Here is a 25,589-nt window from a genome sequence, read left to right on the forward strand (position 1 = left end):
ATATTAATGTGCAAATAAACCTCCTTTGGCTGTTATTTTAACAGAAGCACTGTTCCAGTTTAAATATGAATCAATCTTCACAACTGTGATAATCAAAATGAACCAATTTTTTAAAAATGGGTTACTACCAATGTTCCCGTTAAGCTGTGCAGTCACGCATCTCTCCTGAGGTCCTGGGCAGGCCGCACATGCGCAAACATTTAAATGGGCTGTGCAGCCAGTTCAAGGGCCCACACGCCGCCAAAAAACATAAGAAGGAACTTTGGTTATTACCTTGTACACTAGCAGGCGAAAGAATTTCATATCAACACGTTAAGAATTTGTACATAAATATCAGCGTAATTTCAAGGCTCTGCCAGTTGTTTCCATGTTACAGTGCATTAGCTGAACACTATGCAACTGTCTCTGGACTTGCTGGCAGCCTAAGAGTTAAAAAATAAAGGCTTTCAGTGCTTCAGTGCATTACTCCTAGTCAATTAAGTAAACATAAAATAAAAACTTATGCTTGTTTTTTACTGGAAATGTTAAAACGCATCATATGTATGGTGGCTCTTTAATCAAAGTGTCCATAATTATACTAGTTCAGCTTTCAACAATGATTAGTATGAAGAACAGAAGTGTAAGTCAGCAATTGAATTGCGTTTGAAAATGAAAGCAGAATACGTACATTTTTATGACTGTCGGGAATAGAATTATGTGAACCAGCAGGCTGAATAAACTGAATCAACTTGGTGTCCTGCCCTGTCGAATCCCATTAAACAACATGTTCTACACTGGACTCTCAAAATAGGAACTGTTTGGTGAAAATGTAAATGTTGTGGGGCTTTTAACTTAAAAGAGTGTTGCAGATTTTTGATCCATTTTAAACACTTTACAAATGTAATCTCAATCTGCAGTTTTCCATGAAGAGTTCACCTGAAAAATTAAGGAGCAATGGGGAAAAATTATGTTTCATTGATACAAGGAATGCCATGCCAGGAAAATGACACAAACCAAATTCTTTGCTGACAAATGTGGACAATAGCAGAATTTCTTTTTTACAATTTCTCTCTCACAGCTAGGTGAAAACTCCCTGTGAAGAGAGCTCAGGACAATCACTGTATCCTTGATTACCTGCTTCCACACCCTTAGCCCGTGGAGTGCACTGCTTGTGTCCTTGGCAACTTCTCAGCTCCATTAACTGTATGTGTAACTGATTAAGAGTTTCCCGTTCAACCATGTGTACCGTATTAGTCAGCTGAAATCACAAAATCAAAACAGAAATCAGCCTTCCCTTTTCACGGGAGAAGCCTATAAATGATGCACTTTACAACAATATTGTGATGAGCAAAGAATCTGACTTTTGAGTTTAGATGAGGGGCTGCTCATTTCATAAAGCCTTTGGTGAAAACATTCAGAGTACAAGTAAGACTGAGCATACACAGCAGCAACAGGTAAAGAATACTTTGCAGTGCTTCAAGAATACCTAGCATCTGTGAAGCTAACTTCATAACGAACTAGAGTGATGAAATGAAAGTTTATTCCCTCTAACAGCTGTAAGGATCTTATGTGAAATAGGTTTGGCCAATCTCCACTCGTAACAGCATAAAACAATAAACTATGAAAAAAGCCCATTTAAACATCAGCTGCTAGAAAGGGGAGACTTTCATTCCAGGGACTGGATTTTCTTTTTCCTATCCCAACAGGTCATGACAGGATTATAGAAATCATATAAATTTACAGCACGGAAGGAGGCCATTTAGCTCATTGTGTCCACACGGCTGACAAAGAGCTATCCAGCCTAATCCCACTTTCCAGTTCTTGGTCCGTAGCCCTGTAGATTACGGCTCTTCAAGTGCACATCCAAGTACTTTTTAAATGTGGTGAGGGTTTCTGCCCCTACTACCCTTTCAGGCAGTGAGTTCCAGACCCCCAACACCCCCTCTGGGTGAAGACATTTCCCCTTAAATCCCCTCTAAACCGCCGTCCAATTATTTTAATCTATGCCCCCTGGTTGTTGACCACTCTGCTCGGGGAATAGGTCCTTCCTATCCACTTTATCTAGGCCCCTCATAATTTTATACATCTCAGTAAGGTCTCCCCTCAGCCTCCTCTGCTCCAAAGAAAACAAACCCAGCCTATGCAATCTTTCCTCATAGCTAGAATTCTCCAGTCCAGCCAACATCCTCATAAATCTCCTCTGTACCCTCTCTAGTGCAATCACATCGTTTCTGTAATGTGGTGACCAGAACTGCACGCAGTACTCTAAGCTGTGGTCTAGCTAGTGTTTTATACGGTTCAAGCATAACCTCCTTGCTCTTGTATTCTATGCCTCGGCTAATAAATGCAAGTATTCTGTATTCCTTCTTAACCACCTTATTTACCTGGCCAGCTATCTTCAAGGATCTATGGACATGCACTCCAAGGTCCCTTTGTTCCTCTACACTTCTCCGTGTCCTACCATTTAATGTGTATGCCCTTGCTTTGTTAACTCTCCCCAAATGCATTACCTCACACTTCTCCAGATTGTATTCCATTTGCCCACCTGACCGGTTCATTGATATCTTCCTGCAGTTCTACAGCTTTCTTCTTCATGATCAATCACATAGCCGATTTTAGTATCATCTGCAAACTTCTTAATTATAACATCTACATTCAAGTCTAAATCATTGATATATACCACAAAAAGCAACGGACCTTGTACTGAGCCCTGCAAACTCCACTGGAAACAGCCTTCCAGTCACAAAAATCAGCCATTACCCTTTGCTTCCTGCCTCTGAGCTAATTTTGGATCCAACTTGCCATTTTACCGTGGATCCCGTGGGCCTTTACTTTCATGACCAGTCTGCCATGTGGGACCTTATCAAAGTCTTGCTAAAATCCATATACATTTACATCAAACGCACTACCCTCATCGACCCTCCTAGTTACCTCCTCAAAAAATTCAATCAAGTTAGTCAGACATGATCTTTTAACAAATCTATGCTGATTATCCTTGATTAATCCATGTCTTTCTAAATGAAGATTTATCCTGTCCCTCAGGATTCTTTCCAATAATTTTCCCACCACCAAGGTTAGGCTGTAATTACTCGGCCTATCCCTCGCTCCCTTTTTAAACAAAGGTACAACATTAGCAGTCCTCCGGCACTACACGTGTATCCAGGGAGGATTGGAAAATGATGGTCAAAGCCTCTGCTATTTCCTCTTTTGCTTCTCTTAACAGACTGGGATACATTTCATCTGGGCCTGGGAATTTATCCACTTTCAAAGCTGCTAAACCCCTTAATACTTCCTCTCTCACTATGTTGATTTCATCTCATATTTCACGCTCCTGCTCCCTGATTGCAGTGTCTGCAGTGCCCCTGTCTTTTGTGAAACAGACGCAAAATATTCATTAAAAACTTATTTTCCATGAGCTGGCCCTGGCCCAATCTACCGGGTAATTCCAATTCATGGTGGGCTCCTACCAGCAAGCAGGAGACCCACCATTGGGCCCCTGGGGTGATCCAGGCAGTTCTATAATGGGATTTCCATTGCAGCCCCAGAATAAGTGGGAGGCAAGAATAAAAGGGCCACAGAGACCCTAAGACTGCATCAATTCTTTTACTGAAAGTCTCAGGTGAGACTGAGGCCATCATCAGGTAAGCAATCGACAAAATGAAGGCTGGAAGCCTCTACTAGGCTCTCTCCCTCCATTTACAACATATGGGGCATTACCACTGCTATCCAGGCCTATCACCTGGTCGCAGAAGCAGATGGGAGGGAAACATGCTCAGAACCCAGGCCCCATCTATCCTGGCCAGCATTTACATGCCACAGGCAGGAATGCAGCAGGCAGTAGCGGTCAGAGTGAGGGCGGGGAGAGGAAAATTAAGGTCATGGTGGAGAGGCGGCACAAGCCCTCACTGCCTGATTTACCCTGCTGTTTTCATCATCAGCTCACCCATCTCTCTTTGGTTTTGAAGCCAGGTTCACATATGTCAGTATGCTACGTATTTTTTAAGTGACAATTTCATGGTCCAAGTCGGACACAACCACCATATTCCATAGAGTATTAAATCATCTAGTTTATGGTTAACCCCTAGGATTTATATCCATCCTGGACCAGATATTTATAAAGTAATTTCTGTAAAGGAGTTAACACAGTAGTAATAGTAATTATATAGGACTATAAAGCACAGAAACAGGTCTTTTGGCTCAACAGGTTTATACTCCACACAAGTCTCTTCCCACCTTACTTCTTCTCACCCTATCACCATATCCTTCTATCCCTTTTGCTCTCACTTCCCCTTAAATGTTTCTACACTAATTACTAGTGGTGAGTATTTTGGCGAAATAATAACTTATTTACTTGACTCATCCACTACTCCTGGGGTGGAGGGAGTCTCAATTTGCAGATGATATCAAACTCAGAGGGACAGGTGGTAGCTTGGGAACTACCAAGTAAGTTAGAAAAAACGATGGCACGTGAAATCTAATTTAGGAAAGTGCAAAGTATTGCATTTAGGGGAAAAAATGCCAATACATACACTCCATGAATGGTGTTAAACTAGCTAACCATGAAGGTGAAAAGGATCCACTGTCTTAGATGCTAAACATGCTCAATCATTGTGAAGCAGGAATCAAACAAGCAAATAAAATGCTGAACTATATGGATTAAACAGGAAAGCCCAGCTCAGAGGAAGTCATGTATGCCAAAAATAGAGGGGAACCAAGGGGCTAATGAGAGTGAGGAAATTAAAGTAATTATATCAGTAGAGAAAAAGCACTTGAGAAATTAATGGGACTAAAAGTTGACAAATTCCCTGGACCTCATGGCCTACATCCTAGATAGTGGATGCATTGGTTATGATCTTCCAAAATTCCCTAGATTCTAGAATGGTCCCAGTAGATTGGAAGGTAACAAATGTAACACCATTATTCAAGAAAGGAGGGGGGGCAAGGAAATGGTGTACTGCAGGCCAGTTAGCCTGACATCAGTTGTCAGGAAAATACTGGAATCCATTATTAAAGAAGTATTAACAGGTCACTTAGAAAATCATAACATGATTAGGCAGAGTTAATATGGTTTTATGAAATGGAAATTGTGTTTACCAAATGTATGAGAGTTTTTTGAACAGGGTAGATAAAGGGGAACCAGTGAATGTAGTATACCTGGATTTCCAAAAGACATTCAATAAGGTTCTACATAAAAGCTTGTAACACAAGAAAAGGGCACATGGAGCTGGGGGTAATATATTAGCATGGATAGAGGATAGGTTAATGGACAGAAAACAGAGAGTAGGGAAAAACCAGTCATTTTCCGGTTGGCAAGCTATAACTCGTAGGGTGTCGCATGGATCAGTGCTTGTGCCTCAGCTATTTACAATCTATATTTATGACTTAGATGAAGGGACCTAGTGCAATATATCCAAGTATGTTGATGACACAAAGCTAGGTGGGAAGGTTAGCTGTGAGGAGGACACAAAGAGCATGCAAAGGGATATAGACAGGTAGCGTGGGCAATAAGGTGGCAGATAGAGTATAATGTGGGGAAATGTGAGGTTATTCATTTGGGTAGGAAGGATAGAAAAATAGAATATTTTTAAATGGTAAGAAATTATTAAATGTTGGTGTTTGGAGAGATTTAGATGTCCTCGTACAGGAAACACAGAAAGTTAGCATGCAGCTACAGCAAGCAATTGGGAAGACAAATGGCATGTTGGCCTTTATGGCAAGGGGGTTGGAGTACAACAGTAAGAAAGTCTTACTACAACTGTACACGACTTTGGTGAGACTTTGCAAAATTTTTATCGCATAATACTCCTGTGAAGCTCCTTGCGACATTTCACTACATTAAATGCGCTATATTAATGCAAGTTGTTGTTGTCGAGACCACACCAAAGAGATGCTGAGACGTTGTTCCCCCTGGCTGGAGAGTCCAGGATAAGGGGTCAGCCATTTAGGACTGAGATGAGGAGGAATTTCTTCACTCAGAAGGTTGTGAATCTTTGGAATTCTCTTCTTGAAAGGGCTGTGGATGCTGAATGGTTGAGCATATACAAGGCTGAGATAGATAGATTTTTGGGCTCTAGGGGAATCAAGGGATATGGGGATCGGACGGGAAAGTGGAGTTGAGGTTGAAGATCAGCCATGATTTTATTGAATGGCGAATTAGGCTTGAAGGTTTGTATGGCCTACTTCTGCTCCTAATTCTTATATTTAAAATGTATAGACTTGATTGATAGGGTAGATGGAGAGAAACTATTTCTGCTGATTGGGAATCTAGGACTAGGAGACATAGGGGCCGAAATTCAGGGCCACAATGATCGTTGCGGCGGCCTTTTCGGCAATTTTCAGGACTTTGCAGGTTTTTTTAAGTTAGACCGTAAGTCGGTCATAGTGGGGACGGAAGTGAGGTGGTAAGGCAGACTGAGGGGTGGCTGTTGGGGCGGGATCAGGACTCCGCCACTGTCATGCAGCGGCAGAGCGGTGCTGATGCCACAGCGCGTGTGCGTCACCAAGCTCTCTCTCCTCCGTTAAAGGGGAGAGAATCCAGCATTATTTATCTTCGGCCACTGGGCCACCAGGGAGGGTTTTGGCCAGGCCAGCTGCCTGGTACACGAGGGGGTGCCAGCTGCCTGTTGGCGGCCCGGCCAAACCCGTGGACACTATTTTGCTGGCCGATCGGGAAGTAGGCCGGCAAAAATAAAGACATGGCGGCTGTGGCAGTGGGCCCTCCTCTTGAAGGGCCGCCGCGCTGCCAAGCCGCACACAGTCAGCAGAAGGTGCTGACAGGGCAACAATTTTTTCAGGTGAATTTGGGTCGGTGTATTCTGCAGGTGAGGGATAGTGGCAGTGCGCGCTTTTATGACGCAGTTGCAGTGGTCGGCAGTAGCGGGGCGGAAGTGAGGACAGGCTGAAAAGTCCCCGTCATGAATTTGGGTCGGGGCGGCCAGTTGACCACAAAGTGGCGGCCATGGGATTGGGCTGCATGGCCGCCACAAACGGGCTGTAACGGGTCATACTAAGACCCTGAATTTTGGCCCCATAGCCTCCAGGCCTTTCAGGAGTTCAGTTCGGAAACACTTCTACATGCAAAGGGTGGAAGAAGTTTGGAACTCTCTTCCACAAACAGCAGTTGATGCTGGGTCAATTGTTAATATTAAATCTGAGATTGATAGATTTCTGTGAACCAAAAGACATTAAAGGATCTGGGACAAAGGTGAGTATATGGAGTTAGGGCACAGATCAGCCATGATCTCACTGAATGGTGGAACAGGCTCGAGAGGCTAAAAGGCCTCCACTTGTCCTATTTTTCTACTATGTTTTTTTCTGGTCACTGAGAGACAAAGGGACATTAAAGTCAGAGAGACAGTTCACAAAACAGCCATGAGACCTGTTATATATACCTTGTGTAACTACCAGAGGGCTCATCCCCTGAAATCCCAATGGATCCTACAATCCCTTGGGAACACCTGTACTTAAGGAGGCCTCGCAGGCTGGAGAGGCACGCTTGAGACCTGTAATAAAAGACTAAGGTCACACTTTACTTTCAGCTCACAGTATCTAGTCAGACTCTTTATTCATACATAACAACTGGCAACAAGATAAAGATGACGAACCCCACCGCAACGATGCAGAGAACAGTGGGCATCCTGGAGAAATTTTCAGAGGGAGATGATTGGGAAACGTTCATGGAGCGACTCGACCAATACTTTGTGGCCAACGAGCTGGAAGGAGAAGCGAACGCTGCCAAACGAAGGGCGATTTTCCTCACCGTTTGCGGGGCACCAACGTACGGCATCATGAAAAATCTGCTTGCTCCAGCGAAACCCACAGAGAAATCGTATGATGAGTTGTGCACACTGGTCCGGGAGCATCTTAACTCGAAGGAAAGCGTTCTGATGGCGAAGTACCGGTTCTACACGTACAAAAGGTCTGAAGGCTAGGAAGTGGCGAGCTATGTCGATGAGCTAAGAGGCCTTGCAGGACATTGCGAATTTGAAGGACATTTGGAGCACATGCTCAGGGACTTCTTTGTACTTGGCATTGGCCATGAAGTGATACTTCGCAAACTTTTGACTGTAGAGACCCCAACCTTGAGTAAAGCCATAGCGATAGCCCAGACGTTCATTGCCACCAGTGACAATACCAAACAAGTCTCTCAGTACGTGAGTGCTGCTACAATTACTGTGAACAAAGTAATGTTGTTTTCAAATTGAAATGTACAGGGCAGGCCTCACATGCCTGCAGCTACACGTCCGCAGATGTCTCAGAGTCCACCATCAAGGGTGATGAGTGCTAGGCCATTAACACCTTGTTGGCGCTGCAGGGGTGATCATCGTTTCCATTCATGCCGCTTCAAAGGATATGTTGCAAGGGCTGTGAAACAATGGGACACCTCCAACGTATGTGCAGGTGAGCTGCAAACCCTGCTAATCCTGCAAACCATGTTGCAGAGGACAGATCCACGTTGGATCACGACGAACCAGTGCCTCAGACCGAGGAGGCTGAGGTATATGGGTGCACACAATTACCACAAAGTATCCCCCAATAATGCTGAAGGTTGAATTAAATGGACTCCCGGTGTCAATGGAGCTGGACACGGGCGCGAGCCAGTCCATTATGACCAAAAAGACTTTCGATAAATTGTGGTGCAGCAAGGCTTCAAAGCCAGTCCTGGCTCCCATTCACACTAAACTGAAAACATACACAAAGGAACTGATTCCCATAATCGGTAGTTCTACTGTAAAGGTCTCCTACGATGGAGCGATGCACAAGCTACCACTCTGGGTGGTACCGGGCGATGGCCCCATGCTGCTCGGCTGGAGTTGGCTGGGGAAGATACGCTGGAATTGGGACGAAATCTAAGCGCTCTTGTCCGTCGACGACACTTCGTGTGCCCAGGTCTTAAACAAGTTCCCCTCGCTGTTCAAACCAGGCATCGGGACGTTCCAAGGAGCAAAAGTGCAGATCCACCTAATTCCGGAGGCGCGACCCATCCATCACAAGGCTAGAGCGGTACCGTACTTGATGAGAGAGAGGGCGGAGATCAAGCTGGACCGGCTGCAATGAGAGGGCATCATCCCGCAGACTGAATTCAACGAGGGAGCCAGTCCGATTGTTCCAGTCCTCAAGGGAAATGGCACCGTCAGGAGCCGTGGTGATTATAAAGTAACTATCAATTGTTTCTCCCTGAAGGATCAATACCCACTACCTAAGGCAGACGACCTTTTTGCGATGCTGGTGGGAGGAAAGATGTTAACGAAGCTGGACTTGACCTCGGCCTACATGACGCAGGAGCTGGAGGAATCATCGAAGGGCCTCACCTGCATCAAAATGCACAAAGGTCTCTTCATTTACATCAGATGCCCGTTCGGGATTCGATCAGCCGCGGCGATTTTCCAGAGAAACAGGGAAAGCTTACTGAAGTTGGTCCCGCATGCCGTGGTCTTCCAGGATGACATCTTGGTTACAGGTCGGGACACAGTCGAGCATCTGCTGAACCTGGAGGTTCTTAGTCGGCTTAATTGTGTGGGGCCCAGGTTAAAACGCTCGGTGCGTTTTGCTGGCACCTGAAGTGGAGTTCCTGCGGAGAAGAATTTGCGACGGACGGCATCAGGCCCACCGATTCGAAGACAGAGGCAATCAAGAAGGCACCGAGGGCACAGAACGTGATGAAGCTGTGGTCACTCCTGAACTACTTTGGTAACTTCTTACCGGGTCTCAGCACACTGGTAGAACCATTGCACGCCTTACTGCGTAAAGGAGACGAATGGATATGGGGTAAAAGCCAAGAAAATGCCTTTGTAAAAGCTAGAAAATTGTTAAACAAATTGCTTGTGTTGTATAATCCATGTAAGCGTTTGGTACTAGCATGTGATGCATCGTCATACGGTGTCGGGTGTGTATTGCAACAAGCTAATGAATCTGGGAAATTGCAATTGGTTGCTTATGCATCCAGAAGTCTGTCTAAGGCTGAGAGGGCCTACAGCATGATTGAAAAAGTCCCAACAAGCGACTCACCAAAACCAGTATTTGCATTGAGACGATCAACCAGGGAAAGAAAGGCCCCAGATCGACTCACCTTGTAAATAGTTACACTGTTGACTTTGGGGGGGGGTGGCGGGAGGAGTGTCGTTGTATATGTAAACCTGTAAATACCTTGTGTAACCACCAGAGGGCTCATCCCCTGGAGTCCCAAGGGATCCCACAATCCCTTGGGAGCACCTGTACTTAAGGAGGCCTCACAGGCTGGAGAGGCACTTTGGAGACCTGTAATAAAAGAATAAGGTCACACTTTACTTTGAGCTCACAGTATCTGGTCAGACTCTTTATTCATACATAACAAGACCAGTGCGTAGTATCAGAGCTATAAGGTCAGAAGTGGGGATGTTTACTAATGATTACATGGTACTCCGTTCCATTCGCAACTCCTCAGACAATGAAGCAGTCCGTGCCCGCATGCAGCAAGACCTGAATGACATTCAGGCTTGGGCTGATCAGTGGCAAGTAACATTCACGTCCCACAAGTGCCAAGGAATGACTATCTCCAACAAGAGAGAATCTAACCACTACCCCTTGACTTTCAAAGGCATTACCATCGCCAACTCTCTCACCATCCACATCCTGGGGGTCACCATTGACCAGAAACTTAACTGGACTAGCCACACAAATACTGTGGCTACAAGAGGTCAGAAGCTGAGTATTCTGCAGCGAGTGTCTCACCTCCTGATTCCCCAAAGCCTTTCCACCATCTACAAGGCACAAGTCAGGAGTGTGATGAATTACTCTCCACTTGCCTGGATGAGTGCAGCTCCAACAACACTCAAAAAGCTCAACACCATCCAGGACAAAGTAACCCGTTTGATTGGTACCCCATCCACTACATTAAACATTCACCTCCCTCCACCATCGGCACACTGTGGCTGCAGTGTCTATCATCTACAAGATGCACCGCAGCAACTCACCAAGGCTTCTTCGACAGTACCTCCCAAACCTCTACCACCTATAAGGGCAAGGGAAGCAAGTGCATGGGAACACCATCACTTGCAACTTCCCCTCCAAGTCACACACCATCCTGACTTGGAAATATATCGCCATTCCTTCATTGTCGCTGGGTCAAAATCCTGGAACTCCCTCCCTAACAGCACTGTGGGAGTTCCTTCACCACGCAAACTGCAGCAGTTCAAGGAGGAGGCTCATCACCACCTCCTCAAGGGCAATTAGTGATGGGCAATAAATGCTGGTCTTGCCAGCGACACCAACATCCCAGGAATGAATAAAATAAAAGCAAAGACCGGAGGAACTTAGGACTTCATTTTCAGCTTTCCCGATTTCGGGGCGTTAATCGCGGCGAGGCGATAAAGATACTGCCTGAAAAATGCGTGCGCCTTCGACTGGGAAATGCGGCAAAAAATGAGGATCCATGATCGGGGGCATTAAATGAGGCATTACACAACAGACTTTATGCACCCGTGCCGAAAATCGCAGCGTTAAAAGTTTTGTTGTTGTTGGTCTCCTAATCTGAGGAAGGACATTCTTGCTATTGAGGGAGTGCAGCAAAGGTTCACCAGACTGATTCCCGGGATGGCAGGACTGACATATGAAGAAAGACTGGATCGACTAGGCTTATATTCACTGGAATTTAGAAGAATGAGAGGGGATCTCATAGAAACATATAAAATTCTGATGGGATTGGACAGGTTAGATGCAGGAAGAATGTTCCCGATGTTGGGGAAGTCCAGAACCAGGGGTCACAGTCTAAAGGTAAGGGGTAAGCCATTTAGGACTGAGATGAGGAGAAACTTCTTCACTCAGAGAATTGTGAACCTATGGAATTCTCTACCACAGAAAGTTGTTGAGGCCAGTTTGTTAGATATATTCAAAAGGGAGTTAGATGTGGCCCTTACGGCTAAAGGGATCAAGGGATATGGAGAGAAAGTTGCAAAAATGATCAGCCATGATCATATTGAATGGTGGTGCAGGCTCGAAGGGCCGAATGGTCTACTCTTGCACCTATTTTCTATGTTTCTATGTTAAGTGACCTGTAAGATAATGTTGTATATTGTATAGTTTTATTTTTGGTGGAGAGAGTTTTTGGTGACTTTGTTGTAGTACAATTTATGATTCATCATTTGCCATTGGTGTCTTTCGCATCATTCCAACATTCACTGGAGCGTGCAGTATGAGCTCCATCCCTCAGTTTCCTCCATTTAGGAGAGCCGGTCCATTACGAGCTGGCGACGTGCGACTCTTGGTGCAGCAGCATCTCCACATGGCCTCCCCCATGGATAGTGTGGCTGTCCAATAGGTGCCTCGGCTGACTCCTCTTCATCGTTCTCCTCCTCCTGAGGCGGGCATTTAATCCTCACTGGCAATGCCTGGCTCTTCATGATGGCCAAGTTGTGCAGCACGCAGCACACCACAATGAATTTGGATAGCTGTTGAGGCGAGTATTGAAGGCTGCCTCCAGAGCGGTCCAGGCATCGGTCTGCCTGTAGTAGATGGCATAGCTCCGTCAGAGCTTCCTTTTGGAAGCGCAGCTTTCTTACACACTGCTCATCAGAGAGCTGGAGGTATGAGCGTTGGTACCTGAAAACCCCTGGGAGGGTTGGCGGGGGAAAGTGGGGGAGTAAACCCTCCTCCCCGGACTTCTTCGGCCTCTCCTCATCCGTGAGCCAACATAGCCAAGAGCTCTTCTTCTAGCTTAATGCTGCCTGGCAATCGCATGGAGCATGAAACGCTGGCGAACTAGTAATGCCCCCATTATATTTTCTCACTCACCTTGTAAGAACACTGTAATGGCAGATAAAAATGCCGTTTGCAAATCGGAGCTTCACGCAGCATGATGTGCGCGACTGCTGCAGTCAATGTGACCTGCGATGTAGGATCCTCATCCCTCCATTTAAAACTGCTGCCAATACTGCCTGCTGCACCCTGGGAGCGCCTAGTTTTTCAGACGTTTCCTGGGGCAGGCGTTAAATGAGGCGTTAGGGCAGATTTTGCATACGGGGCTTGAGCGGAGCATTGCACGAAGATTGATGTCATGATCTCAGTAACCCATGAGCCGAATTTACCGGTCAGGCGCTAAAACCTGGACGTCCAGCCGAAACAACCGAAAACAATATTTACTGCCCCTCAAGGGTGCAAACAGAGGCGCAAAATAGCCGAAATTGGTCTTTTCATCATCAAAAAGAAGATAATAAATGGTATAGAAAAGGTAAATTTGGAATACTACTTAAAAATAAAGCAAGTCAGCAATGTTCCTCTCATTTTTTTTGTGCACGGTCCCTTTAAATTTGCTGTGCGGCAGGTATCTCTTCCAGCAGAAACAGCTTGTGAGCAGCCTGCGCAGGACCACCCGATTGATGCGCGGCTGCGCACCATAGGGAGAACGTTGCATGTCAGTAAGACACAGCTATAAATCAGATAACAGTAAATTAAGGACTGTTGGCATCATGCTTTCACAAATAATCATCAATATATGGTGTGGACTTCTAGGTAGAGTAGTGGAGACAAAATCATTGGAATCATTTAAAGAAGAATTGGAATGTTATGATAGAGGTATCAAAGCGGCCTGAAATTCTGTCATTTTGAGGGGGAGAAAGTACAGTAGTTCTGACAAAGAAGTTTGGAATTTGGGCTGTTAAACAGATACATCAGAGTTACAATCGTTCTAAGATATATGCTAAAGTCGCACAACATTAGTGTCCTCGACCAGGCCAACATCCCCAGCATTGAAGCATTGATCACACTTGATCAGCTCCGCTGGGCAGGCCACATTGTCCGCATGCCAGACACGAGACTCTCAAAACAAACGCTCTACACGGAACTCCTTCACAGCAAACGAGCCAAAGGTGGGCAGTGGAAACGTTACAAGGACACCCTCAAAGCCTCCCTGATAAAGTGCAACATCCTCACTGACACCTGGGAGTCCTTGGCCAAAGACCCCCCTAAGTGGAAGAAGTGCATCCGGGAGGGCGCTGAACACCCCGAATCTCGTCGCTGAGAGCGTGCAGAAATCAAGCGCAGGCAGCGGAAAGAGCGTGCAGCAAACCAGTCCCACCCACCCCTTTCCTCAACGACAATCTGTCCCACCTGTGACAGAGACTGTGGTTCTCGTATTGGACTGTTCAGCCATCTAAGAACTGACATTAAGAGTGGAAGCAAGTCTTCTTCGATTCCGAAGGACTGCCTACGATGATGATGAAGATATATGCTAAATTCCATCCCAGTCCCAAATGATTGATTTATGCAAATAACTGGATAATGAGGACAAAAGCTGCTGTCCAGAAATTCTGCCATTTATGCCAGAATGGCACTGATTTAACTTAAGCCTGCAAGAGAGAGGTCAGTTACCAGAAAGTGGTTAAGTTCACAGGCTTTGAATCACCGCAAATTTTGACCGAAACATTAACTTTGGCAGAAGCTAAGAAAGGATTCTGCAAGCAGTCTTTCAACAGTTTCAGACATGGAAGTCTTTTTCTTCCTACCTGTGTGTCACGAAGCTCTTAACAGGATATTGACTAACCCATTCCCACATATGAAGAAGAAATATGAGAGGCATGCAGGAGAGGGTCAGACCAAAATAAACAAAGACAAACTAGGAGGTACCCTTTTACTAGAATCTATAAACCACACAGATATTCGAGAAAGTATCAGAAGAAATCGCGTACCGATTCATTGCCAATGGTGCTTGCTGACACTGTGCTGTCGTGCTAACCTGACAGCAACGTGAATGGGAAACTGAGGGGCCGACTAGAAAGGACACATGAGCTTTCATCAAGTCACTTGTGCTGTCTGCTGTATCTGAGTGCCAGTGGGAGGACAGAGTTGATGATATCTATTACATCCTGCAGATTCTGAGAGGTGGTGCCTTGAATATCTTGGAAGCCTATTGGCATCATTCCCTCCAACACTTCCCCAAGGCTTGAAGGTCACTGGTCATAACATCTACATTGGACTTGTGGAAACCTCTCTGTTGGGGCGGGGCGGGGAGGGGGGGGGGTGGCGGGGGATGCAGTTGTTGTTGGTGTTGACATTCGTTCCAGGTAGTGTTGCATTATGCTGAATCCTTCTCAGATATTGGCACTGAGGATGGCATTAGAATCTGGTGTGACCCCTGCCATCTGTCCCAAGCTCCATCCAGCATCATTCTTTTCAGAGCAGACCTCCCTTCTTCACTGTCAGTGCTTATTTTCACCTCTTACTCCTCTGGCACTCTGAGGGTAACGAATGAAGGAGTGCCAGAGACTGCAAGGAAGGGTTTGGGGGAGTCAGTAGCTTACCTTGTCTGCTCTGTTGAAGTTATTAAACTTCTTCCTTCACTGCAAAGTAGTCCTGGGGTTCAAGTGGGTGGAACACACTGCCATAGTCACCTCCTGCCACAAAGTGTCTCACACATTTTTCAATGGGCTTGTGGCCCCTGACCTCCAACAGCCCATTCCTCCTGTTCAGTATTTCTGAGTCCCTAATGCTTATTGCTCTTCTTTTGGCTTTTGCTGACATCCTTCTCTCCCAGGTTTACCGCTTCCTCCAATGCTGCCATTATCCTTTTAAGCAGCAGCAGGTTCTATATCTACCTCCCCTCCAGTTATTTTCCACTCCATCCCATCCAGTTCATTTGGGGACTTACTCCTGCTGGTGCTAGAGTTTTCTGCCGTTTCCCCCTCCAACGTTTGAGATGTTGCAGGCTGGATTTACATAGTCTGCAAATCTTTGGAATATTAAACATTTGACCTACAATTTAAGGCAGGGTCCGTGCCAAGACGTCATGTTGGGTGTAAATCCTGCCCCACCTCACTTCTGGGCAGGATTTGCTCACTAGGTTTTTAAATAGATGAATGGGCTTCCTCATCTGTACCTATATTTTTGTCTTGTGATTAATACAATTTTTTAGTTCACTGGACAAAAAAAAATCTCCTTACTTGATATGGATCACTGTTCATGTCAAAATACTCAAGGAAACCCGTGGCAAATTCACAGAAGAGGATGTTGTGAGTCTCATTGATGGTTCGCAAACACCAATAAGTGTTATTATTAGAACTTGTACAAGCACAGAAGGATCCTACTGTAATGAAAGGGAAAAACCTTTGTCACGTTAATGTCTAAACACGAACACAGTATTTCCGAATGTAACCATGCGGGGTAAAATCCACTCTTCGGTGGAGGCACAAAATAGACAGTTGCGGATTTGCTGCCCATTATACCCCCACACGATGTTCCTTTCCATTGAGGGCAGAGTGTATAATGGGCGCTCGATCCACTACCACCTTTTTACGCCCCTACCGAAGTTAAACGCTATCCCCAATAAGTTCCAGAATAAAAATTTCCTGCTGCGCAGATGTACTGCAAGTTCACAGCCATGGAATCTTGCCATTAGGACATTTTTTTAAATCAAACATTTGTGAACAATTGCGATTAACATAGGTCCATTTAATTTTGTCCATGTATTAATTTTTTTTAAATTACATCATAACTTACCGATGAAATTGACTTAAGTGATCAGGGCTTACTCAAAGGAGTCACTAAGTCCAATCACTAGGAATCAAACATTTATGAACAACTGCGATTAATATAGGTCTATTTAATTGAATTGAAAGGGCCTTGCCTTCATGAAGAAGTGTTTGCAAAACCAATTTTTGCTTATTTACAAACACCCAAGATGCCGTGCCCTACCTCCGCAAGGGTTTTTTGTGTGGCCACAAGTTAGTTTGGAGCAACTATTAGCTGTCCAAAGTGGCCTAAATGGCCAAAACAGGCGTAGGTGGCTGGTTACGCCCCCTTTTGAAAAAAAAACTAAACTAAAAAAAATCCTAACTAACTCACTTGCACTGGCGCAAATTGAATGTGCAAAATGTGGATTTTTAAGATACCCCAGAAAAATCAAGTTGCTCCAAAAATAAAATGGAGCAACTCCTGGCCAATATTGAGTTCATTGAAAGGAACATAGAAACAGGAACAATACTAGAGGACCGAGGGTCTAGCGAGAAGGGGGAACTGAAGGAAATCCTTATTAGTCAGGAAATGGTGTTAGCGAAATTGAAGGGACTGAAGGTCGATAAATCCCCAGGGTCTGATAGTCTGCATCCCAGAGAACTTAAGGAAGTGGCCCTAGAAATAGTAGATGCATTGGTGCTCATTTTCCAACATTCCATGGACTCTGGATCAGTTCCTATGGATTGGAGGGTAGCTAATGTAACCCCACTTTTTTAAAAAGTAGGGAGAGAGAAAACAGGGAATTATAGACCGGTTAGCCTGACATCGGTGGTGGGGAAAATGCTGCAGTCAATTATTAAAGATGTAATAGCAGTGCATTTGGAAAGCAGTGACAGGATCGGTCCAAGTCAGCATGGATCTATGAAAGGGAAATCATGCTTGACAAATCTTCTGGGGTTTTTTGAGGATGTAACTCGTAGAGTGGATAAGGGAGAACCAGTAGATGTGGTGTATTTGGATTTTCAAAAGGCTTTTGGCAAGGTCCCACACAAGAGATTAGTGTGCAAAATTAAGGCACATGGTATTGGGGGTAATGTATTGATGTGGATAGAGAAATGGTTGGCAGACAGGAAGCAAAGAGTGGGAAAAAAAGCGGTCCTTTTCAGAATGGCAGGCAGTGACTAGTGGGGTGCCGCAGGGTTCAGTGCTGGGACCCCAGCTATTTACAATATATATTAATGATTTAGACAAAGGAATTGAATGTAATATCTCCAAGTTTGCAGATGACACTAAGCTGGGTGGCAGTGCGAGCTGCAAGGAGGCTGTTAAGAGGCAGCAGGGGGACTTGGACAGGTTAGGTGAATGGGCAAATGCATGGCAGATGCAGTATAATGTGGATAAATATAAGGTTATCCACTTTGGTGGCAAAAACAGGAAGACAGATTATTATCTGAATGGTGATAGATTAGTAAAAGGGAAGATGCAACGAGACCTGGGTGTTATGGTACATCAGTCATTGAAGGTAGGCATGCAGGCAATAAAGAAAGCAAATGGCATGTTGGCCTTCATAGCGAGGGAATTTCAGTATAGGAGCAGGGAGGTCTTGCTGCAGTTGTACAGGGCCTTGGTGCGACTACACCTTGAGTATTGTGTGCAGTTTTGGTCTCCTAATCTGAGGAAGGACGTGTTTGCTATTGAGGGAGCGCAGCGAAGGTTCACCAGACTGATTCCTGGGATGGCAGGACTGACCTTTGAGGAAAGACTGGATTGGCTAGGCTTTTACTCACTGGAATTTAGAAGAATGAGAGGGGATCTCATAGAAACATATAAAATTCTGATGGGACTGGATAGGTTAGATGCAGGAAGAATGTTCCCAATGTTGGGGAAGTCCAGAACCAAGGGATACCGTCTAAAGATAAGGGGTAAGCCATATAGGACCGAGATGAGGAGAAACTTTTTGACCCAGAGAGTTGTGAACCTGTGGAATTATCTGCCACAGAAAGTTGTTGAGGCCAGTTCATTGGACATATTCAAAACGGAGTTAGATGTGGCCCTTACTGCTAAAGGGATCAGGGGGTATGGAGAGAAGGCTGGGGTGGGGTACTGAGGTTGAATGATCAGCCACGATCATATTGAATGGCGGTGCAGACTCGAGGGGCCGAACGGCCTGCTACTGCACCTATTTTCTATGTTTCTACATTTCTCTATGATTTGTTTTGGTGCATGAGCCCTTTAACTTGCTACGCAGCCCATTCAATTTCTCGCACACGCGCGGTCATTTACATTGAAAAGTCTGTGAGCAGCCTGCGCAGGACTTCCAGACCTCCACGCGGTCACGCAGCTGCGCGTTCGCACAGCTTAGCAGGAACATTGAATAAGCAGGAGGCCATTTGGCCTCTTGTGTCTGTTCCACCATTCAGTTAGATCATGGCTGATCTATATCTCAACAACCTTTGTAGCATATACCTCTTGATATCCTTACCTAACAAAACTATATCGATCTTCAATTGAACGAGCATCCACAACCTTTTTAGAGGATTGAGTTCCAGATTTCCACTACTCTTTGTTTGAAAACGTACTTCTTAATTTCACTCCCAAATGGCCTAGCTCTAATTTTAAGATAGTCTTAAGAAAGGCTTGGAATACTGGGTTTACTGGAGCAGAGAAGACCAAGGAGATTTAATAGAGGTTTTTTAAAATGATAGACGGTTTTCATAGAATGAAAAGGGAAAGGTTATTTCCTCTGATTGGGGAGTCAGAGATGAGAGTCCATGAACAAATTGTTACCATGGGCCCAAATTTCCCCAACTCCTTTTTCCGGCACACTCACCCGAGATGTGCCCACTTTGTGCGCTCAAAACGGCACCAAAAAACGTACTCACGATTCTGGCTGCTCTGCTGTGTGTCCCGGGTCCTGGTGCGGCTTATATAGTGGAGTGGGGGGGCGGAGCTACAGCGCCGGCAGCTATCCGCATGCGCAGTGGAGTCTGCGCGAATGCGCAGTAGCTCCTCGCCCTTCCAGCGCGTCCTGCAGGTTGTGAGCGGGACCCGATGCTCGCCGCCCCTATCCCTGGCCAAATGGATGACCCGATGTTCGCCGCCCCTATCCCTGGCCGAATGGTTTCCCGCACCGGCCTGCAAGCTATTGAACAGATGGAAACTTGCTGTGCTAACTTGTTTCTGGCAAAAATATGGGGAAGTTGTTTCTATTTTACACATCTTTTGGGAGTATCTCGGCACAGCCTTTGGAGCCAATTACTTGCAGAGAATAGAAACATCGCTTGGCTTAATTTGTTTTAGGGAGATCCTGGTACACGTAAAAAAAAATGATTTTCACAGGTCTCCTGCACAATGTGCAAAATAATGAGTGACATGAAAAAGCCATGTACATGTAAGTAACTGCTTGTGTTGTTTAAACTACTGTGAATGAGTGTTTGCAGAGTTCCTTTATTTTCTTTAAATCTTTCCTTAAAATTTTGTAAGTCTTGGTGCTTTAGGTGCAGGTCTTCTCCGCTTCCTTCTATGTTTTGTTTGTTTTTGAGTGCTTTTTGTGCTTTGTTTAGTGCTTTAGAATGTACTAACCTGCGCTGATTTCTTAACTCTCCTCAAGAGTTTTCTGTGCGGCCATGTGGCCACATAAGCTGGTCTAAGTTAGTTTGGAGCAACTGTTAGCTGTCCAAACTGGCTTAAATGGCGAAAACGGCTGGTAACGCCCCCTTTTGAAACAAAAACGAAACAAAAAAAAAATCTGACATCGGTAGTGGGTAAAATGATGGAATCAATTATTAAGGATGTCATAGCAGCGCATTTGGAAAGAGGTGACACGATAGGTCCAAGTCTGCATGGATTTGTGAAAGGGAAATCATGCTTGACAAATCTTCTGGAATTTTTTGAGGATGTTTGCACTAGAGTGGACAAGGGAGAACCAGTTGATGTGGTGTATTTGGACTTTCAGAAGGCTTTCGACAAGGTCCCACACAAGAGATTAATGTGCAAAGTTAAAGCACATGGGATTGGGGGTAGTGTGCTGACGTGGATTGAGAACTGGTTGTCAGACAGGAAGCAAAGAGTAGGAGTAAATGGGTACTTTTCAGAATGGCAGGCAGTGACTAGTGGGGTACCGCAAGGTTCTGTGCTGGGGCCCCAGCTGTTTACATTGTACATTAATGATTTAGACGAGGGGATTAAATGTAGTATCTCCAAATTTGCGGATGACACTTAGTTGGGTGGCAGTGTGAGCTGCGAGGAGGATGCTATGAGGCTGCAGAGTGACTTGGATAGGTTAGGTGAGTGGGCAAATGCATGGCAGATGAAGTATAATGTGGATAAATGTGAGGTTATCCACTTTGGTGGTAAAAACAGAGAGACAGACTATTATCTGAATGGTGACAGATTAGGAAAAGGGGAGGTGCAACGAGACCTGGGTGTCATGGTACATCAGACATTGAAGGTTGGCATGCAGGTACAGCAGGCGGTTAAGAAAGCAAATGGCATGTTGGCCTTCATAGCGAGGGGATTTGAGTACAGGAGAGGTGTTACTACAGTTGTACAGGATCTTGGTGAGGCCACACCTGGAGTATTGTATACAGTTTTGGTCTCCTAACTTGAGGAAGGACATTCTTGCTATTGAGGGAGTGCAGCGAAGGTTCACCAGACTGATTCCCAGGATGGCGGGACTGACATATCAAGAAAGACTGGATCAACTGGGCTTGTATTCACTGGAGTTCAGAAGAATGAGAGGGGATCTCATAGAAATGTTTAAAATTCTGACGGGTTTATACAGGTTAGATGCAGGAAGAATGTTCCCAATGTTGGGGATGTCCAGAACCAGGGGTCACAGTCTAAGGATAAGGGGTAAGCCATTTAGGACCGAGATGAGGAGAAACTTCTTCACCCAGAGAGTGGTGAACCTGTGGAATTCTCTATCACAGAAAGTTGTTGAGGCCAATTCACTAAATATATTAAAAAAGGAGTTAGATGTAGTCCTTACTACTAGGGGGATCAAGGGGTATGGCGAGAAAGCAGGAATGGGGTTGCATGTTCAGCTATGAACTCATTGAATGGCGGTGCAGGCTCGAAAGGCCGAATGGCCTACTCCTGCACCTATTTTCTATGTTTCTATGTTTCTAACTAACTCACTTACACTGGCGCAAATTAAATGTGCAGAATTGGGATTTTTAAGATACTACAGAAAAATCAAGTTGCTCCCAAAAAAACGGAGCAACTCCTGGGCAAATTTGGGCCCTAAGAGTGAGGAGAGAGGTTAGGAGAAATGTCTTTATTTAGAGAGTTGTTGGAGCACCAAATGCTGCATTACAGGAATTTGTTGAGGCATCTTTAAGGGAAGAGTAGACAAACATTTGAAGCCGATGACATTGTGGCTACAGGGAGACAGCAAAGCAATGGGACTAGTTTTGGATTGCTCAGCAAAGAGCTGGCACAGACATCGTGAGCTGAATGGCCAGCTTCTGTGCTGCAAATTTCAACAGTCCTTTGTGTTGAATCAAGGTTAGCTGTGGCAAGCAATTAAATCGTAATTCAGTGAGGGTCAGACAGTCTGAGTCCACAAGAGCAAAGATACTGCTTTACAAAAATTTAAATGTTACTCCCCACAACTATCTAAAATGAAATGAAAACAATACTAGCATCAGTTAAAACTAGTGCTAAAATGACTTTGAAAACTAGTCCCAATATTCTCTGCATTCATTTTAATGAATCCATAAACATAGATTTTGTAAACACGCTTTCAGATTTGTTAAAACTAATGCAGAGAAGAAAATATCTGGGTATAAAAGATGACTGTAAAGTTACCACTTTAGGTTAATGCTGTTGCAGAAATTACGGAAGGGGAGGGTACCACATGAGAACTGAAGAGGTGGCCACTCTTTGTGTAACACCTATTTATGCTATTTAAACATAATGCATTTACAGGCTGTATGGAAGAGTCCTGTATGCTGTCCATTTCCTTAAGCAAATACTGGAATGGTCACACTGGCATAGTCAGTTGGAGTGTCCATAGCCTTGTGTCAGAGCAGTTTGGCCCTTCAAAGACTGGCTGTGGCACTGTTAAACATTTTGTCGTCTATTTCTAAAACAGAGCAAATAACTGGCAGAGACCATCAATCAAATCAAAGAGACCATTGAGGGACGGTGCTATCAATGTACGGACACAGTGCAATGGGAAGCCCCTCCGAGTTCACTCTCCTTTAAGAGCCTAATAACATATCATAGGCAAACAAACTCTGCTTACAGTTCCAGTAAGGTGGTGTCTGCCAGTGCTCATTATTGTGTGTGAAGCAGGTGAGGCCAGGCAAGCTGCAACCATCTCCCTTTCTCAGGCGCTTCTTTATTTTACGATCTTTCTTTTTTCTCCGATTTTCCTTGAACAGTTGTAGTTTACTGTCCACCTCCTGAGCCACTTCCCTGAAAAGATCAAGTAATGGAGTTATAGTCCGACTGGTTATTTGATAATCTGACCTGCATGTATGGAACAGTACAAGTGGCGTATATAACACTAAGTTGCTCTAACAATGCGATGGCTTCAGTTCACACCTCATCAGTATATGGTCTCTTGAACAATATGCATGATACTTAAGCCCCGATTTTAACATGGTGTGTGAGTGCAGCGTGCGGGAACCAGGATGAGTGGGAAGCACCCACGATGGCGGCAGCATAGGGCCCTGGCCATCTTAACTTCGGGGCCTTGTTACGCCTGCCCGATCCTGGTGGGAATAATTAGGTGGTCGACGGGTGGGAGATGGATTTTTCACAGCAGGAGATGGCTGCCAGGATTCCGAGTGAAAGGTCCCCGCAACACTAAGTTAAGTGGTGATGTGGGGCAGTCTGGAGGTGATTGCGACCGGAGGGTGGGGGGGTTGGGGGAGGCTGTAGGAGTGGCTGAGGGAAGCTGGAGTGGGCAGTGGTCCAGGATTTAATTGCGGGGAAGAGCACTCCTGCTCCTCCTGGCCCACAAGGAAACCAAAAAGATATTAATTATACTAACTTACCTGGGCCTCTTCTGACCACATTCTCGCTGGTCAACATTGGTGGATCCGACACTGGGCGCAAAGGAGCAGCAGGCCCAGCAGAGCGCCGGGAACGTAAGGCTTGAAAATATTTTTATGGGTTCCTGTGTGCCAGAAAAAGCAGGAGTGCTCCTCTGGGCCCCATAAGGAAACCTTGGGCCTCCCCATCCTGCGTTCCCATGGATCCCCGGCGGTGGCCTCTTGCCCCGCTCCCACTCGTCGGCCTCCCCATCACTCTTGCTGGATTTGAGTGGAAGTCGTACCTGAAATATGTTAATGATACTGAAGAGTTAAAATGGCCTACGCTTCATGTTAATGAGTTGCCGGCCCTACACTGATCTCTCACCTAGAGTTAAAATCGGGGCTATTGAAGCTGAAAGGGAACCTGTTGGGATGGTGTGTTTTCACCTCCGGTACCTGCATTCAAATCCAATCCAGGGTGATGTGGTTTCTCAATGGCTTTAAGAGCCCTATTTTGAATGAACTTGAGCAGACTGAATAATGTTCTTAGTGGCCCTGAGTCTAGCACAAAACCTTTCATAACTTTGCAAAACCTAGTATCGCATTCAGAAAAGCTTACAAAAAGGCTAATGTTTGGAAAGGAGTTGAGACACTGATGCAGAGGGTGGTGCTCCTTTGTGTTTTGGGTAAGGGCAGGAGAGAAAAAGTTTAATCTATTTCTGCCCAATGCATTTACAGACTTAGCATTACTTTGGCTATGACTACAAAAAAAGTGGTTCCATTCTCCTGCCATGACACTTCCAAAAAAAATAGAAACTGCAATAGGGAAAATTGATAAAACAATGTGATTTAACTCATTTTTAAAAGGTTGGAAAAAGTTCCAAGCCAAGATCTTTCATGCTCCATTGAGAAGAGGTGATTTCCTCTGATATGAATATCTCTTGTAAAATTAGAATCACCACAAAGTCCTGGCCCTTCAACAGACTGTCACCTACCTGAAGGGGTGCAGATGACTGTTCTTGTTCTTCAGTTTCCCTTGGTTTCTCACTCCTTTATCTCTGCTAAAATAACTACATTGAATAGAAGTAAAGGAACGTCACCATTTGTGACTGTTGTATCTCATAAGAGTTAAAATGCTATGGTGAGATCAGCTCAGAGGAGAAACAAGTTAAATACTTCCAGGACAATTCTGATTTCAGTAGAGGGAAGACACAATCCACTCATTTCAGTTTTAACAGCTGTTTAAAACATGTTCCATATTTTATTCCAAACCCTTGGAACCAAAACATTTTGTCACGGAGCAGGAAGACAGTGGTTGGGCCTCATGAGTTCCCAGTCTTGGCCATGTCCTTCAGGAGATATGCCTCCCTGCAGAGAGGCAGTACTAGAGGAAATACACATAGCGGGCAATTTTCAATTAGCAAGTAACTTAGCCGGGCAGTGGACCTGATGTGAAGAAAGGCAATCTCAGGAGAGGGCCACGGAGGAACTGGCAGCGCACGGAAGATTGCCATGGCACCAGGAGGAGCATGCTCCTGTTAGCTACCCATTAAAACCATTGGCAGAACTTAAAAAAAAAAATTCTCAGCAGCCTGCAGAGATCCCTATAATCACTGCTGGTTCGTCCGCTCAGTGCTCATTTCCATTGGATGGAGAAGGTGCTCCACCCACCCAGTGGAAAACCAAAATTACATTGTGGTCCTAAATACAACATAGGACCTCGATTTGCATTTTACAAGTAGGCTCTGTCCTGTTTCGGTGGGTGAACCACTTGCCTGTTTCCTGGTACATTCCATAGACAGTTGCTAGGAATGGACGGTAACTGCGCCATGATTTGGGGCCTGTTATCACCTGGTTCCCATCTGACAATAGGGACAAAAATCACCCCAACGATCTTGTGTAACTACTTGTGGCCAACTGGACTGGTAGTCAACACTGCCTCTTGGAGTGGTAGAATTTAGGATTTTTGTCCCATGATTTCCTACATGGTGATTCCCTGATCTTATGCAGGGTGTTTCAGGATAGAGTGAGTGACTTGGCTCACAAAACTCAATGCAAATTGTTCACATTTGCTGATGATACCAAACTGGGTGGGTAGTTGATTCTCAGAAAATATAAAAGGACTTGGAAAAAATATGTAACTGGGAAGATCAAAACAAGATGAAATTTAAGTGCTGCACATAAGAAGAAAAATAGGCAATA

General features: G+C 45.0%; 1 protein-coding gene across 1 annotated transcript in view; it reads right to left on the minus strand.

Annotated features, from left to right (window-relative positions):
* LOC139274607 (extracellular sulfatase Sulf-1-like) overlaps window positions 1-25,589 on the minus strand; it is a 547,728-nt gene that overhangs the window by 30,178 nt on the left and 491,961 nt on the right. Inside the window, exons 17-20 of the mRNA XM_070891301.1 lie at window positions 24,383-24,457; window positions 22,652-22,824; window positions 15,891-16,033; window positions 1,114-1,237 (exon numbers count right to left, since the gene is read on the minus strand). Of these exons, the coding sequence (XP_070747402.1) occupies window positions 1,114-1,237; window positions 15,891-16,033; window positions 22,652-22,824; window positions 24,383-24,457 (515 nt within the window). The remainder of the gene's footprint in view (window positions 1-1,113; window positions 1,238-15,890; window positions 16,034-22,651; window positions 22,825-24,382; window positions 24,458-25,589) is intronic.

Source organism: Pristiophorus japonicus, chromosome 1 (assembly GCF_044704955.1).
Source record: "Pristiophorus japonicus isolate sPriJap1 chromosome 1, sPriJap1.hap1, whole genome shotgun sequence".
Lineage (NCBI taxonomy): Eukaryota > Metazoa > Chordata > Chondrichthyes > Pristiophoridae > Pristiophorus > Pristiophorus japonicus.